At 37.7% G+C, this 18,916-nt stretch overlaps 1 protein-coding gene across 1 annotated transcript in view; it reads right to left on the bottom strand.

The window, feature by feature from the left end:
- The window catches only part of LOC149313647 (dynein axonemal heavy chain 7-like), a 200,027-nt gene that overhangs the window by 145,128 nt on the left and 35,983 nt on the right, over positions 1–18,916 (bottom strand). The window contains exons 7-12 of the mRNA XM_089519551.1: positions 18,326–18,398; positions 15,816–15,941; positions 8,494–8,613; positions 6,517–6,700; positions 3,389–3,568; positions 526–801 (exon numbers count right to left, since the gene is read on the bottom strand). Coding sequence (XP_089375677.1) covers positions 526–801; positions 3,389–3,568; positions 6,517–6,700; positions 8,494–8,613; positions 15,816–15,941; positions 18,326–18,398 — 959 coding nt within the window. The remainder of the gene's footprint in view (positions 1–525; positions 802–3,388; positions 3,569–6,516; positions 6,701–8,493; positions 8,614–15,815; positions 15,942–18,325; positions 18,399–18,916) is intronic.

Here is an 18,916-nt window from a genome sequence, read left to right as displayed (position 1 = left end):
TGGTTTTCATTGTGGAAAATAGGCTGCTGGATTAAACAGGCCTTTGTCGGCTATAAAAGCAATTCTGCTCCACTCCAATCTTTTCCTCTTTCATCTGAGAATTTTCTACTGATTTTCATAGCTGTGGAGTAAACATCTCCAAAAAGCAGCACTCTGAAAAATTCTCTCACACATGGTCCAACTTGAGGCAACAGCCCTGTCAGTCAAAACAGGTGATGTTCCAGCAGAATATTTTAGGTCTGTTCCACTTTGAAGAAAAATGTTTGTTTTCTGCAAACACATTTGAAGAGGAACAAGTGGCCAGTGACTATATTCTACAATCATCACTTCTAGAACCCAAAGGTATGTTCTTTCCAAAATAAATAGCCGTTAACAGATTTTGTTCATTATCAATAATTCAAAGCTGGCGACTGAAACTAATAAGAACCCAATATTCTACTGTAATTGTGGTGCCTCTCTACCACCACCCAGAGCTAGTGGAGGGCATTCAATAACAGTGCATTTCCCCTTGCAAAGATACATTACCTTTCGGGAAGTGTACTGGATTTCATCCCGGATGCTTTGAAACCTAGCAATTTGTGCAGTTATTTCTTCAAAAGTGTGCTCCTCTGACAGGAACTGATCAATCTCCCGTTCTGATTGCTTGGTGATCAAGTCTTGGTACTTGTCATAGAGTTTGAGGTGCTCAGTGGGTGCTATGCTCTCTTTGGCAATCTCATCTTTAATCTTTTGCTTGTGCGCCTCCAAAATTTCATCAAGGATTATAGGCTTCAAGTTCAAGGATCTGGTCTTGGTGTCAGGCTTTCAAAACAACAGAGAGGTGTGGTTCCTTTACTTGCACTCTTTTTGTTTGTACAAAAAGTCAAATTATAGTGCAATGTTTAAAGTTATGAGACCAAGGGTGCAATTTATAGCGAAGAGATTTTCCTATTCTATAGATCCCCAAAAGGGAAGTACACTCACAGTCATTGTAGACCACCTCCCCCCGCTGCATGGGCCAAGGGGAAAGGCTCAGCTGTGAGCTAGGAACAGATGAGAATTTGATGTCAGCCCATTTTTGATCATAAGTTTTTAAAAGTTTCAAAATTTCTTCACATATTTGATGATGTTTAAAGAAACAGATGTAAGAAAAACTTGAAAATTTTCACCCATCTAGGCAAACACACCCACCCAGTCCAAGGGCTCTGAGTGCTTAGCTCTTCCAATTCTGGCATTACACCCATTTCCTGGTAGGTGTAGACATGCAGTAAGAAACCATGTTTGCAATGTATGAATCCTACCATGTTGGATAACTATCAGCCGGGCTCCATCTCTCCATTTTTGGGCAAGGTACTAGAGCACAGGGTGGCTTTTCAACTAGAAGGGTTCTCAGATGAGATTGATGATCTAAATCCATTTAAGCCTAGTTTAATAACGAGGCTTAAATGGATTAGACAGAGACAGTTTTGGTCACCTAGGTGGGTGAGCTATGCCAGGAACTAAATAGGTAGTGTGTCTCTGTTGGGTTTTTTGTATCTCTTGGCAGCTTTGGATTTCAGCAGTGTATTTGCATAATTAAAGCTAGTACATCAGCTGTGCCTGATTTGGCCATGGTGACACAGGCCTTAATCACACTGCATTTGTGTTACAGGGGCAAAGCAAATAGTGCAAAAGGTCCATGCTAGGACCAGTCGTCCCGACCATGACAGTGCATACACCTGGCCTTGATCCAGGCCACCATTGCAGTCCTGAACCAGGTGCCAAAAAGGAGCACTATTTTATTGCTCCTTTTTGGGACGGTTTTTTGGCAAAGAGCTGTGTCTGGGGCATGAGTCATCTGAATGCCACGCCCTCAATGTGGTCCAATGGTGGTCCTTTGGGGCCGTCTCCTTGAGGTCCCTGGTATTGCAAGATCCCTTTGCACACTCTAAATGAAGTTGCCTTTCAAAAGGCTCATAAATTTCAGTTGGCCCTAAAAACTGCAACCCTACTGTTATCTGAGGCTGGTTACTGGGAGCACACAGCTCTATCATTGCAACAGCTCCACGGGTTGCTGTGGTCCCTTTCTGAGCACAGTTCAACGTGTTGGTTATGGCTTATGAAGTCCTACACAGTTCAGGTCCAGGAGATCTGAACGACTGACTATATCTTCCTAAATGAATTTGTTCAGGCACTAAAAATTTTTTGGGGGAAGGCCCTTCTCTCAGTCCCAACACCATTCCCAGCATATGTGGTGGGAACATAAGAGGGCCTCCTAGGTGGATTCTTCCAGACTTTAGGACTCCCATCACAGGGATGCTGGAACAGCTTACTGACTTTCTCTCAGCCAGTGAAAACTTTTCTGTTCTGAAAGGTTTTTAGAAACTGGCTGCAAGGACTTTTAACAGTGTGCTGTTTTGCTGATTTTTACTTTTGTCTTTTAAGAAATTTACTTTAAACCATTTTAATTCTATAGATACTTTAACTGCATTTAAACCATTACTTTTTATATGTTAGAGAGATTTTGTGACTGCGAATGAAGAAAGGAAATGTCATTGCCTTCTCTTACTGCCTTTGTTCCCAGTTACATCAATAACCTTTGGGGGGAGGGAAGCCTGGATTTTCTGTCTGCGTAGCTATTTTCTCTATAATATCGCAAGCAACTAAAATGCAGATTTTTACTCTAACAATGTAACTTTCCCCCCTTTAATGTTTTTTTTCCCCAACCATCCTTGCCCAATGAACAAGCCAGTGGGCTTCAAAGCTAGTGTAATTTTTTTACACTTTAGTTATCCTAATAAAGATATCTCCACAATGATGGGATTTGGGATTTGGGCTTTCATGTACTTATTTATGTCTTTGTAAAATATTATTAATTGTATTTGTTTCCATTTTCGTAAACTTCCTGGTTCTCCACTTTGGGGGAAAGGCAGGATACAAATGCATTAGAGGAGGAGGAGGAGAACTAGGATTGCCATGCTATTTCTGCCAAGGTGTTGATCTTTAATAGCTATATGGCAAGTGGATACTTCAGGATCCTGGCCCCAGCAGAGATCTTCACCAAATTAATGCAAAGAGTTTGAAATTTAAACCAATTGTAATATGAGAGAAAGGTAAAGATTTGTCAGCTCCTAGCAGAGAAGTATATCCTCAACCATTTTGTTCTTGCATGCAGTGCATCATACCCTTGAAGCATCCCAACACCTTCCACAGGGTTGCCTAGTAACTGAGATGATTTTAGCTTTTGCAAGTAAGAGAGAGTACATAAGTCACAATTGTCTGTGTCTAATGAGATATTGTCCTCTATGATGGCTATAGAGCTTATTTCCAAGCAAATTAATTCAGACTGCAGCTCAGGGCTGGCAAAAAAAGAAAAGGAAGAAGAATCACAGCAAGGAATCAAAATCTGTGTCATTAGGGAATGTCTTACCCACTTTGAATACAGTTTGGTTTCTACCCTTGGCAAGAGATTGACAGCTTTCACCATGACTAAATAAATGTTAAGAAAGATGGCTTCATAGTCAGAAAATGCAGGTTCAAATACAACAGCATCATTTTCTAGAATCAGCCTCATTATAAATCCTGGGTGTTCAAAGGCTCGAGTGGACTTCTGCCAAAAGAGAATTAAAAATTGAGGTAAAAAATCAGTATGACTAAATTCACAATGACACAGGAGTATGAATGGGATCTGTCATGCTTTATCTCTCAGGCACCAATCTATTTCTCAAGATATCCTAAATTTCTTTGCATAAAATCACGCCTTCATATATCCTCCTAAAGCAAGAGTGAGAACATGCACCCTTCCAGATGTTGTTGGACACCAACCCATATGCCCCAGACAGCATTGCCAATAGTCAGGGATGATGGAAGCTATCAACTAAAAGGCCCAAAAAATCATTTGAAGCAGCTGGCTGCAGCTTGCTACATGTAAAATAGGATGTTGTATAAAATGCAGTTTTCATTGCATCTGAGTACATCTAAGATTAAATCAGACATAAGAAAGAAAGATAGATCTAATCAAACACATTTGTTAAAGTACATTATCAGAACAAGAATCAGGACCAACGCTCATAGCAATAAGTCTGTGTCTAACTCCAATTGTTAATTGAACTAGAGTAGAACTATGAAATCAGAAGTGAGCACAATATGGGGTTGGGAGGATGTTGGAGGTGCTATAGTCCTCCATAGTCCTCTGAGGAGGTCAATGCTGCTCACCAAGCCCTGACAATTCCCCAATCTGCATTAAAACAGTGAGAAACTGACACAGCAGTTAAATTGCATTAGTCCAAAGGTTCTGATGTAGTGAGAAGTAAAAACTAGATCCAGACCATGGAATTAGCAGTGGTTATAATAATAATTATTGATCTTGGTCATCAATAATAATAGTTCTTTAGAAATATAATGAAAAAAATAATAAATAAGTAAATAAAATAAACAAATAACAGGATTTCTGTTCTACTTTATCTCAATGTAATTGGACTGGCAGTTTTTGCTTATTACATGAACATCTGAAAAAGCAACCCATATAAGAACAACAAAATTGCAAAGATAGAATGCCCTTGTTTTGATCTTGATCCAAACATCAAAACAGCCCTTTTGAAAAAGAAATAGAGCTTTTCCTAGTCCTATGATTAACAATGGCCACTTTAAGTAATAGCCACTCTGTAGTGCTGGCTCACAGTATCCTGGATCCTCTGATACTCTTATGTTCCAGTCTAAAGTCTATTGGTTTTTTTGTGCAGACATATCAAAGAACAGATTCCATTCTGGCCCACAGGGAATTAGAGTCAATGATATCTTGTTGAGTGTTTTGTTATAGGTTGGTTTGGTTTCTATGGTTGTTATATGCAATGGACAGCGGGTTAATTCACCACCTGGAGAAGGCTTTTTTTGGACTATAGCTTATGGAATCTCTTATGCCTGGGATAGGCAAAAATATGTATCTCTTCCTTAATTTTTAGGCCAAAGTTCTACACAGATGAGAATGTAGTAAGCTATAGGCCTGAAACAGATAGTGCAAAAGGACCACAGCGATTCTATTTGTACTGGGGCTGCGGCAACCTTACCAACCCAACTCCGACCTGGGCTGCCAAAAAGGAGCAGTTTTTACCGCTTCTTTTTGGCCTGGTTCTTTTCCAATGACGCGATCCAGTGCGGTTTCCCACCACATTCAGGCTGTGCGTCATTTAAATGCGCCAGGAAACCGCATCATTTGGCCTCTCTGTTTCAGGCCACAGGGCTCATCCAGAAATGAAGAAAGTTCTGGAGAATATAGAAAGTTTCTGGTTCTTTTTGATTAGATTTTACCCGCATTTATTTATTTATTTATTTATCCATTCACTTTTATATTGCCTTTCTCCCAGAGAAGGCAGTTCACAAGGTAAAAATATGTCAAAAACTTTACAGTATGCCCATGTTTGCATCCAAACTCTTTCTTGAAACATCCTCGGTTTCCCTCACTCCTTCCGTTATGTTCTTTCTTCCCCCGGCACTTATCACATATATCTAAACTCATGTATCATTTCAACAACTGATTTTCACCCGGTTCTACTGAACCTTCTTTACTGTTATTCAGGAATTAACAGCTAAAGGTCTTTAGCAGTATTACACTAGATAACAATTAGGATCATTTTGTTTTGGTGCAAACGCTCCCCTTTCTTCACTTGATCTCTCCTGATTCTGCTGTCCTGGGAACAACAGCCTTTACTTAATGTAAACATTTTAGCTAGTTCTGGGATAATACAAACAGAAAACCAAGTAGAAATACATTTCATTTTGGAAAACACGGGTTTAATTTAAACTGACCTGAGAAGTAGAAATGAAAAACCCTTGGTAATACTAGGAGTTCTGAGAAAATACTTTGGGATGATGAAAACTGATTTGTACAGAAACATTCTGTATAGATCTGGGACTTTCAGATACTTTTTTCCTCACTTAGAGGAACTCCCAGTATTGAAAATGGAAACTGGTGCAAGACTCAGGGCAAACATAGACTTTAATAAATGTTATTTATTATTAGTTATTTAGTGTAAATTTTATAAATTGTGTATACTGTAAGATATATATGTGAGAGTCACTTTACCTCATGCCTGAAAATATATAGTTACAGAATTTGTTTTTCATTTAACTGACACATTCTATTTTCTGGGGGGGAAATGCATTCATCTATTTATCTGCCTCTGATTTCTTGTGTACTTTAATTTCATAACTCTGATTCTTTGTTTCTCTATTTTGATTTAAATAAATATTTCAAATGCACTGCCTCTGAAATTTGCCTCTGGTCATCTGTGTTTTTACTCTCTTGCTCACTGGGGCAAATAAAAAACTTGGTTTTGTGTTCCTTTGTTGATCAGAGGCAGTCTAGAAATGCTGATGCCTTTTTCTCCTTTTACTAAGAGAACACTGCATGAAAATGCTGCAGGCTTAAAAACCGAAAGTCTATCTTTCTAAAATGAGGATTGCCCTTGTAATGCCGCTTTAGAAAAATACCATTTTGTGAGGAAAAAAATGCAACCGACATAGAGAGGACTTGTGGTCCAGCCAGTGAATCCTACTTACTGGAGGCTGTACAATTAAATTTGTGAAATCCTGCATTGAAAGTAAAGCCAGACTCTGCAGTTGCTGGGTCATTAAGGTCGCAGCACAGTTGAAGAAAGACTCTAATTTGGCACTGCTGGCATTTGTGGGCACTTGCTTCCTTTTATTGCCTTGGTAATAGATATTTTGCACTTCTGGAAACCACCTGGAAGAATAAGGAAAAGTTTTGAAGCAAGGATTCACCTGAACATATTTTTCAATAGTTTTGCTTCTATGCAAGATTTTGTCGTGGTACCAAAAAAAATTGTTTTCAAACAAACCATTTAAAAAGCCATTTTAAATTCCCTGAGATTGAAAAATTATAACAGACATTACACATAGTAAAGGACCTTTCGGCTTTCTTAAAGTGATGCATAAGATCACAGCCTTTTATCCCAGTCTCAGACAGAATAATTGTTATTCATCCTGACCTCACAGAAGAGGAATATAATCAATCAAACAAATGAATACCTCTCATATGAAGTAATCAAATTACTTACAATATCAACTGCCTACTCTATGAAGCAGTAGACCGAAAATCTATTTTTTAATCACCTGCAAAGTACCTTCCTGGTGAGGAAAATTATGGCTGAAGTAGAAACAAATGTACGAAGAGTAATACTGAAAATGCTATCATTAATTTGTGGCTAAAGGCTATTTATTCTTCACTGTCTATTGGGATGCTTGAATAGTAAAGGTCGGGTTGCAAATGCAAGGGTAAGTAGCAGTACACTGCTATATTTATTTATTTTAAATGTTTATACACCACACTTTATCTTATCAGGTTTCAAGGTTATGTACAATCAATTTTATATGCATGCATGCATTCACACACACACACACACACAACATACTTTTTTAAACATAACAGATAAAATCTTGATGTTGCCAAACAATTTAAATGCCCACGTAGAACCATCTTTTTGTATGGTATCATTAGGAAGAGCACTCTGTAGTGAGTGCACTATTGCTAGGAAAGTTCTTTCCACATGTAACCCTTACCTTCTTCACACACCCAACCCAAATAAATGTCAGTATGATTGCCAATTTTATGGCCAGTGCTATCTGCATGCAACAGCCCACTATGGGATGAGATTAGAAACCTCATCTCGAAATCAATTATTTCTTCACTGACAGGAAGAAAAATCCTTCTTGACAACTGATCGAGAACACAAAATCCCAAGATTAGGTGTGACTGACTTTTAAGCTGCATGTACCAGCATAAAAATATAGCATTAAGTGAGTTCGAGGGCCTTTTCTAACCAGAGAATTCCACTGTGTGTGCAGGGATGTGTCTAAGGCCAGGGTAAAGGTCAGGTCAGAGTGCCATCTAAGCTTTTTATTTCCTCATCCAAGAAGAATCCCATCTCCACCTGAATAACGCCAACATACTGGCAATGAGAGTATGCCACTTTGATCTCTGCATCATGCTTCACAAGGCAATGACATAGAATATTTTTGTCCAAAAATGTGACATTGTCTAGTACAAAAAAAAAATCCCTGTGAGGAAAAGCAGTAGATTTATTGGGACTATTTTTGGTCCAGGTTTTTTTATTGTATTATTATTGTTATTATGATTATTATTATTAATTGAGGCGGGAAGCAACAATGAACAACATCAGAAAAGAAATGTGTATGGCAAGCAGGAAAACTGTATACAACTGTTCAGGTGACAACCAATGGAAAACTGACATTATAAGTCTAGTGTATTCAGCAACAAAATAAAACTAAAACATCCCATGAAGTGCTGGATGAGGAACCAGGGAAACCAGGGAAACCAGAGTTCAAATCCTTGCTCAGCCATGGAAACCCATGGGGTGACATTAAGCAAGTTACACTCTCTCAGCCTCATAGGAATCCAATGGCAAACCAAGAAAAACCTATAACTGGGTCACCATAAGCTGGAGTTGACTTGAAGGTACATAACACCATCACTAATAAAATATACACTGATCTTACTTTTTAAAAAGAGTATCTTTGGCAGATTCCATATGCTTCACAACGATATTCTGGAAGAAGGAGAGCTCCATAGATTCTTGGCGTAAATGGAATGCGCCTTTATCAAGTAATCGCAAATCGCTGTAAGGATCATAAAAGCAAGAGTCTGCAAGCATATTTCCACAGTGCAATTGCCTTTGCTGTTTAATGCTAAAACAAAGAATCTCCCACTTGTGAAAAATTAGTTATCTTATTTTATTTGACACCAGTTAAAACTTCTCATAGCCACAGCTTTAATTTCCAATTCTAATTAGCCATAGCCATACATGCTCTAAAGACTGTCATTTGAGGCTATAAGTCTGATTTCATGCAATGGTACCTCAAGTGCACATAGCAGTTAATTTGTGGTTACTTTTACATTTATTTTAATTTCATTAACAACTACAAAACTGGATTATAAACATATGGATCTTGAGCTGCCTCAGGGTCATAATCCATGTACAATGCAAATCTTAACATGCGCATCATTGATGGAAGCAGTCTGTGACTTGAACAATATGCTTCAGATTAATTTATCAGAATTTTTAAACTATGTGATTTCAATGAATCGTCGCTCATCTTCACTTCTTTACAGATTTCGTTTGTGGTTGCTTATCTTCATTGTCATTTGAACTTATCCACATGATTGTTTTGAAAACATTTTCTTTTATTACCTAGAGGGCCTCTGCAGGCTTAAGGAGGCATATACATATAATAAATGGAATGAAATGAAATTTGCAGCAGCCAGCATGGATTATTTTGCAGAGGCGTAAGAAGGTGTCCTAGATCATGCTAAGCAACAGAAAACAATGAATACACAAAGGAAAGGGCTCTAGAAAAAAAATAGGTACCACCAACCAAGATGAATAAGAAATGTAAGTGATCACTCTATTAACCAGCAAACTTTCCCCCCTGCAAAAAGTGCAGCTCACAAGCCATATGTGCCCCCCTAGGATGTTTTGTGGTCCCCAGGGCTCAGGTTTTTTTTAATGCTCTTGAATGCCCAAATAGAGGGCAATTTCACCATATTTTGGGGGCCTCCTAGGGAGCCCTTTTTTCCTAACACAAAGTAACCCAGATGCTGACCTCCTGGTAATTTCCTGCTGCAAAAAAAGGCCTCTCCTGGGAACACTTATGTGGCAAGTGTCTTATTTACTGTCACTATCACATCCATTTGATCCCCGATTAATAACCCCACAGCTACATTAAGTCTGAAATTTGAGCTTGGAAAGTTACTCTTTCTAAAATTCTGTATGTCACTCGCAGCAAAGCCCCCAAACCGTAATTCATTGTTGTTAATAGCCTGACACATATATATGTGCGTGTGCATGATGTATGTATGTGGGGAGGGGGCAATGAGTTTAAAATTTCAGTAGCCAGTTTAATAATCCAATTTTGACCCCAAGCCCAAGTCTAAAACTTGTTGCTTTACTACTTTTTTAATTATTTTCTACTTTGAGGGGGACTCCCTAATACGGAGAAGGCGATGGCATACAACCTGTAAAATCCCTGTCTCTAAATACCTCTAAAAATTCCCTTTATCCGTAAGTAGAAAACATTACTCATTACACAAAGAAATAATAATAACAGTGTCCCTACTCATTGCATACACTCTTGCTACCCTCTAAAATGCAACTGCTTTCAAACATCTCTGCTTCTTCTTCTGGATAACAGGAATCGGAGTAAAAGACAGGATTTAAAAATGGGATTTAAACTAGATTTAAATTTTAAAAATCCACAAATGCAGCAAGTTTATCAGACGACATCACTGTTAAAGTGAATTAACGCAAAGTTAAACCAGAGGTAAAGCAAAGAAAAACGGCAGTTTTTTACTTTCAGAACTTCCATTTTTCTCTGCTTTACCTCCGGTTTAACTTCACGTTAATTCACTTTGGCAGTCATTAACTTCCTGCATTTGTAGGTTTTTTAAAAATTCGAATCTAGTTTAAATCCCGTTTTTCAATGTGATAAACTCCTTAGCCTCAGTGAATGGGGAAAAATATGACTAAAACTCTGCATCACCTTCCTTCAAGCTAATCCTCTCTTCAACAGAGAGCAATGACAAAACAGTTGTGACCTTTGGTGGGTTGGAAGTAGCAAAGCAGTCTCCTGACCCTTGGAAATAGGCCTGACACAAATCATTCCAGATCTGCATATAGTGCTTCTTAAGTGCAGTGATATATACTACAGAGGCTTGAATAGAGAAACAACCCTTGGCTCTTTCTTGGCTCATCCAGAGCCACAATGTAGTCTCTGTGCAGTGAAATTAATCAGATTCAACATCTTCAAAAGAAAAGAGATTGTTGCTTATTAAAAAGGGAGTTATCTTCTGGACTACCCTGCATCTCAAATTATAATTTATTAAACTATCTGATGAACTGTTATTTATTTCTCTGTTCCCAAGAAACAAAGGAAGAACAACTCAATTAAAGCTTCCCTGTAAGACATAACTATCTAGGGGACCGAAGAGCAAAACGGCAACAAAAAACTAAATGTGGCAAAGAAAAAGTTCTGAAGTCCCCCCTCCTTTTCCTTAGCTTCGATCTACATTAATAAATATATTATTTAACACATACTTAGATATCTTTAATATTAAAAATATCACATATATTAATAATATAATCTCAGCTTCAGGGATGAAAATATCTCATTTGGAAAGTGGCTCAACCTCTGATTAAAATGAATAACAGTGATGTTTAATGGCCTTGCTCTGTCAGGAACAGAAACCTTATTCTGATCAGGCTTAACTTGAGAAATATTTTAAAGATAATCTTCTCTGACAACAATTAGTTCCTTCAGGGCTCCAGCTGTCAGAATGAGGTATTACCTCAACAGAACAAGTTAAGCAAATGTTGCTTTATTTGCCTTCATACAGGCAGCCCAGGGTGAACATTTTTCAGCTATTAATCTCATTTTAGTTCTCTTTCATTTCTTTATTATTTTATTGCTTGCCTACGTTTAACATTTAACAGCTGTAGACTGGATTACAAAATACTATGGAATGAGAGTGCTCATCTGTGAGATCATAACATTTTACAGTTTGAGGCAATGAAAATGACCCATCTTTTAAAAAGCTGTTACGGTGTGCCTTCAAGTCATTTCTGACTTATGACAACCCTTAGGCGAACCTATATAAAGCGGAAACAATCTTAAGAGATTTCCAAAATATAGACAATGAGTGAAGTGTAAACATTTTAGCCATATTAATGATATTCTGTAATAAAATAAAGGAACACGGCAAGGATGCCCGCTATCCCCGCTTTTGTTTATTTTTGTACTTGAAACTTTGAATCAGCTTGTAAGAGGAGAAGCGCAGATCCAAGGTATAAAGATCAAAAAAGAAGAGTACAAGATGAGATGTTTCGCAGACAATGTGGTCTACATTTTGGAAAATCCTTGTGATAGCATAAAGCCATTGTTATATATTCTGGCTGATTTTGAAAAGAATTCTGGATTAAAGATTAACAAAGATAAGACCAACATGATTACTAAAAATCTGAAGGGAAAAGACATAGAAGGTCTAGAACATATATTGGGATTCAAAGTTGTAGAGAGTGTTAAATATTTGGGGATTGTGTTAACAAGCAAAAATACTGATTTATATAAGAATAATTATGTTAAAATGTGGAGAGATATTGAGAAGGATTTAGAGAAATGGGCAAATATTCAACTTTCATGGTTTGGGAGAATATCCGTTATTCAAATGTGTGTTTTACCAAAAATTCTCTTCCTGTTCCAGACAATTCCCATCTTGCATTCTTTTAAACCACTTGATAAATGGCAGAGCGTTATTATGGGATCTGCCTGGAACAGGAAGAAAGCCAGAATCAGTAAAAAAACAATGTGCGACAAAAAGTCTAGAGGCGGTTTGGGGGTGCCTGACTTAAAATCTTACTATTTCGCCGCGGCTTTATGGTGGCTTACTGAGTGGATAACTCTAGAAGATGTATCCCTACTTAACTTAGAGGGAGAGAATTTCAGATTTGGGTTCCATGCTTACTTATTTTACTCTAAAGATAAGGTGCATAGAGCATGTAAACATCATGTGTTGATAAAAGCTCTATTAAAAGTTTGGGAAAGATGGAAAAGCAGACTCAGTAACCAAATTTTACAATGCTGCTCTCCGCATGAAGCCTTCTTTAGTAGAGAAGCCATTCCCCCCCCAAAAAATGGCTTAGATATTCTGATTTAATTAAAGTTCAGCAAGGGGTTTTGGTGTTTAATACTCAAGAAGAACTGAACCAATCAGGGAGTAACTGCCATTGGTACTTATTTAGACAACTAAAAGAGAGGTGGAAGCTTGATATGGCAGAGGTGGGAATTGCAAAGGAAAAAACGACCTGGGAAGAACTATTGGGTAAAGTGAATAGGAAGGCAATTGCGAAATTTTATGAGCCGATCCTTTCATGGAATACTGAAGAAGAGCCTATCAAACATAGCATGATCAAATGGGCTCAAAATGTGGGTCATAATATTTTGTATAAAAACTGGGAATATATCTGGAACAGGGGGTTGAAATATACTGCTAATCAGGACCTGAAAGAAAATGTATTCAAAATGGTTTACAGATGGCATCTTTCCCCTCATAAAATTTCTCTGATCTGTAAGAAAGTTAGCCCTATATGTTGGAAATGCCAAAAAACCACAGGAACTTACTACCGCATGTGGTGGACCTGTGAGATTGCAAAAAAGTATTGGATGTGTATATATGAAATAATTACGAAAGAGTTAAAAATTCCAATTCCTTTCTCCCCGGAAGTGTGCCTCTTAGGGATGTTTGAAGACACTGCACCTGAGAAACACCGAAGATTACTATTTTACTTATTTACATGTGCAAGAATTGTCTTTGCTAGATTTTGGAAACAGAACTCCGCTCCCTCAATAGAGAAATGGTTAGTGAAAACCTTCAAAATGGCGGAGTTGGATAGAATGACTTCCTGGACCAAAGGGAAAAATGAAGAACAAGTAACAGAACAATGGTTACCATTCAATGCTTATATTAAGAAAAGATGGAAAAATATTTTGTTAGTCTGATTCAAAACCATGTACCACTGAGGGATAGGATTAAATAAGCATTTCCATTTCTAATTTGCTCTCTGAACAGAAGATATATTCCTCTCTGGATGTTAGATATTGTAATAGAAGCGAAGTTCTTTTCTTTCTCTTTACTGCTTTTCTTAATATAGAAATCATTGAAACAAGTATGTCTTGTTAAAACTAGGAACTTTATTGTAAATACAAAGGAGCAATCCGTTTGTACAAAAATCATATGGAAAGTCATTTAGATTTTACACATTATATAAGATAGAGAGGAGTTTGCATAGAAACAGTCTATTTAAATAAAATCATAACTAAAATACAATGAGACATCCCAAAAAGAGACGGAAAAACGTAAAAACACACTCTTCTTAAAATTAACCTTTGGGAAGTCTCACATATATATATTTTTTGGTTTGGAGAATAGTGTTTAAGAAGGAAATGGAAATAAGACACAACACAGGAATTTAACACTGGAAGATGAAGTCAACTGAGTAATAGGAAGTACCTTTATGTTCAATGTTATTTTAGTCATGTCAAGGAACCATTTGTACTGTCAATGTGAAATATGTTGTTTGTATTTAATGTTGCATGTTTCTTTTTGTTTTTGTTTTTCTTTTTTTTCTTTGCTTTTCTTCTGTTATGGTCATGCGCTATGGAGACTGTTTGTTTGTTTGTCACTATGAAAATGAAAATAAAATTTATATTAAAAAAATTAATGATATTCTGTGGTCCCTGTAATACTTTCACACAAACTACATGAAATATTGAACCCCATTCTGAAGTCAAAGGAAAAGGTCCAACCTCAGAGGAGACGTTCTGACCCAGATGCACATGTTTCCTGATTTAGATGTGTTGTGTGGAGGTTTGGGTTTGAGGACCTGCCATTTTCTATTCCACACCAGGTCACAGAATATTTTGGCTTGGCCCTGAGCATAGGGAAATATTCTAACCAAGGTGCTGTTCTTCCACTTATGGATCAAGTATGTGATCTGTTTAAAATGGCGGAGAGGAGGCAGTGCCCTTTTAAGTGAAATGGACAGTATACAACTAAATTGATGCAAGCTGTCCTGAGCTCTCAGGGCAAACTGTAAATCAAAATAATGAAGAAATATATTTAGCTTGTCTTGCTCACATCCATCCTTCCATCCATCCAGTTTTTCAAAGATTTATGATATAGCTTTCCAGGTATGCTGCCCCTTATAAGGCAGTTTACACAGATTTCCAAATGCATACAAATAACAGTTGTCAGACAACCATCAACTGAAAAACATTAATTCTAAAACTAGCCACTAAAGTTCTTGAAGCACAGCATCATAATCAAATATAACATTGTCTCAGAACAAAATCGTCCTGAGTTTTCTTTAAAAAACAGCACTGACACAGCCATATGAAGTTTTTTTCTTTTTCTTTTTGCCTTGTTTTTCTCCTTTCCATCCCCTCCCTCTGTTGTTTTTTTACACCACTGAGTGTTTAAGTTGTTATAGTGCTTTATTCCACTTTAACTGCCATGGCAATATCACATGGAGTCCTGGGATTTGCAAACCCCAGAATTCCACAAAATGTTGTCATGGCATTTAAAGTGGAATATAGAGCTGTAATTGCTAAGTAAAAGGACTTTTAAAACAGATTTTGGAATATATTTGCATGTCCATAATGAGCTATTTTGGAGACGAAACCCAAGTCTAAACATGAAATCCATTTATATTTCATATATACCTTATACGTATAGCCTAAAGGTAATTTACGCACAATATTTTAAATATTTTTATGCATGAAACAAAATTTGTGTACACTGAACCATAACAAAGCAGAGGTGTCACTATCTCAGCCACTCATCTGGACAATTTTAGATTTTGGAATATTTCAGATTTTGGAATTCCAGATAAGGGAGACTTCAGATTCGGTGTTATTACATTTTAGCTCTTTTCTAATTGCTATAGAATTTCTATAGGATTTTATAGTGTGTGTTACTTGTTTTAGTGTTATTCTGTGTTATTTTGAAATGGCCTAAGGGATAATCAATAAACATTTCTTCAGATAAGGGAGACACAGCCAGTAGCAGTAAAAGTAATTGCAGAAAAATTAGCAACAACTTTCTGCTTTGCATGACATCAAAAATTAGCTGCCTGAAGTGGTTGTCTCATGCTGTCTAACAGTATAGCAAGCCTTGCATATGCCCTCCTACTCTGGAAACCCTGTACATAAGGCAGTGTGCATTTTCAGTGACAGAACTGCAACATCTATGCATTCAAAACTTTACTTACGAAAAGGTTGTCTGCCAGAGGTCAAGAACTGCCAACATGGTGGGATTCATTGCATGCAAATTTTCATTTATATAGTGTCGAGCTGCCAAAAAGGACCTATTCCAAGGTTTGGGCACCATTTCCATTCTAAAAAGAACAAGAAACAAAGAAACAAGTCATGTTATAATCCCCCGAGATCCCCAAGCTATTAATATATCTACTTTTTCTAACCGAGTGTTAAAATTCAGGAGATAAGGCCAACTTTACAAACATATCAGAAATTAAAAATATTCTCCTGGGAAAATACATCAAAATTAAGCCTTCTAAGATTTTTCTTTCACCTTTTAAAATTCCTTTACTAAGCCAATATCCCTAGTGAACTTCTAGGCAGTAGCAAATTAATTAGCCATATGCATAGCACTTAGGCAGTTAATTAGCCAATTAGAAATATTTACGAATTCTAATCATACAAAGATGGAGAAAAATAGATTTGTCAGAAGCACAAAGTTTACCAATAGGTACGATCCATGCTCAGAAATGCATGTTGTTAAGGAACCCTACAGAGTTCAATTAACCTTTTTAATTTTCATTTTGTTGGTAGACCCTGCTGGGAGCATATAGCATTGAGCACACTGGAGCACACCCACCATTACAGAGCAACACCATGCTCTCTAAGAAGACTCTTTAACGATAGAGAATAGATCAGAAACCCCTCTCTGGCATCAGAGACAGAGCCATCTATCAGGATGCTTGATTGTGAGTTCCTGCATGGCAGAGGGTTGGACTGAATGGCCCTTGTGTCTCTTCCAACTCTATGATTCCATGGTTCTCTGGTTTCAGGACAGTAAAAACAATTTCAAACCTTCTCTTGCTGCCCCTAAAAAGCTCCCAAATCAAACAGAAGGGAAAAGCAGAGGACACAATATGTGCCGAGCAAGTGAGACTACACTGGCTGTGAGATTCTGGGAACTGCAGGCCAACAAAGTAACTTCTCCAAGTCTTGCTCCCACTCCTCACCCATGCTGCCCTTCTGGTTAAAAATCCATACCTGTCTTGGGAGCTAGTTTGAATTTGTAGTCTCTTGTTGTACAGGAGAGGGAAATTGTTTTGTAAAAAGAAAGTGGGAGAAAGAACAAAAATGCCATCCCTCCCATCTGTCCTGCCAGCAGAATAGGAGCTGCACACATTTACTTAATGTTTTTTAAAAAGAAAAGATTAGGATCTTAAACGTCATGCTATGTATCAGTCGCTTGGACAGGGCTCCCGATGATCCCAACCTTATATTTCTCTATGTTTGTATACCAGGGGCCCTTTCACATCTACACAATTATAGCACTATGATTCCCCTTTAAATGCCATGGCCAGGTTCCTATGGAATCCTGGGATTGTGAATTTAGTCAGAGGCACCAAAGGAGAATTCTTTGGATGAGAATCCTAAATGTGCCTCCTCTCTACTGTCAATTCCAGGAGTCCATAATATGCAGCCATAGCAGTTAAAGTGAAATCACTGGACCTTACCGCACAGGCTCCAAGCATGGGATGAGAATGGTCCAAAAGGGGCCACGAAGGGAACGGAACGAGTAGCAGACGCATTTTACTGCACACAGAAGTCCCTCACTCGTTCCATTCCCTTCTCTCCTATCCCCAATCCATCCCAGAGGAAGTGATTTTTGAGAACTGTTCTGAACAGTTCTCAAAAATCGCGTCCTCTGTGATGGATTGGCAATGGAAGGGAAGGGAACGGAACAGAATGGGGATTTCTGTGTGCAGTAAAATGCATCCCCCACTCGTTCCCGGACCCTTTCGTTCCATTCTCGTCCCGTGCCTGGAGCCCCGATGTGATAAGGTCCATAGTTAGTGTGAAAGGACCCCAAAACAGTTTATAGTTCAGAAACAATAAGCAGAACAACAAACCCCTACTTTGTACAGTTCTTCCAGAGGGGAGCTGTCATCTCTTTATGGATAGATATTCTGGTTTATACTGTTGTACAACAGCCTGAAATCAGGAAATGGGATTTTTGACCTCTCTTTTTCCAGCGTAAAATACAATCACCTAGTGACTGGAGTAGGACATGGCTAGGAAGTCACACCACCACTGGGGATAATGGGACTTGTCCTTCCTTCCTTCCTTCCTTCCTTCAATGGATGACAAGTCCACAGATACCAAGGATGGACTGTTCTATAATAACACCAATTGTCTGACTCAGTTTAATAGAGCAGCTCTATATAATATACAAGGCCATTCAAAAAAGAATGATGCAAAAGTAAAGCTGTTCTTATTCCACTGTGCACCATTATTTTTGAATCAATCTGTACAATAGCTGCTTAGAATCCCTATGTTGGGAGAAAGGGGGGATAGAATAATAATAATAATAATAATAACAACAACAACAACAACAACCGCTTATAAATGACCCTTTGTGTTCAGCGGCGCTTATTCTCAATCTGTTTAGGACTACTTCCTAAGGCTTCCTGTGTTCTTCTGCTTGCTCCATTTTCTAGACCAATATTTGAAATAAACATTTTCTTACTCTTGACGATGAGGTGGAAGAATTTGCATTTTGCCTTCCTCTTTTTCTCTAGGATCTCGTAAAACAAAGTCAACTGAAATAAGGCATAAAAACAGAACAAAACACAAATAAGCTCAGCAAAACAGAAAAACAGACAAAGAAACTGAACCAATTATTTTCAGGAAAACTTCAAAGGTGTTATACAAAGTAACTGAAAGCATGAAGCTCAAAGAGATTTGATTTAAGAACGCTTTGCAAAGCAAAACAAAAGCAAGTATACATATATATAAAATGGGCTGAAATGGCAAAAATGTAAAAGCAGCTGGAAGGTGGAATACTAACAGCACAATCCTAACAATGTTCACTCAGAAGTAAACCTAATGGCGCTCAATGAGTGTTCATTCTTAATAAGAGGGTCTAATTTTGCAGCCAAGAGAACAAGATACAATGCTCAGAATTAAAGTTCCTTTCCAAAAATATATATATATAAAATCTGCTTGTTTACACTTCTAGGCAGAATGTATGGATGTTTTCCAAAATGTTCTTCCCAACAACAATGTGCATTTAGGCTGGACAGAGGCACACAACTCTTCCTTTGAAAGGCATCATTCA

The sequence above is a fragment of the Sceloporus occidentalis genome, unplaced genomic scaffold, assembly GCF_023333645.1.
Source record: "Sceloporus occidentalis isolate IW3139 unplaced genomic scaffold, rSceOcc1.0.p SCAF_4, whole genome shotgun sequence".
Classification (NCBI taxonomy): Eukaryota; Metazoa; Chordata; class Lepidosauria; order Squamata; family Phrynosomatidae; genus Sceloporus; species Sceloporus occidentalis.
Note: the sequence above shows the minus strand (reverse complement) of the source record. Positions and strands in the feature narration are given on the sequence as shown.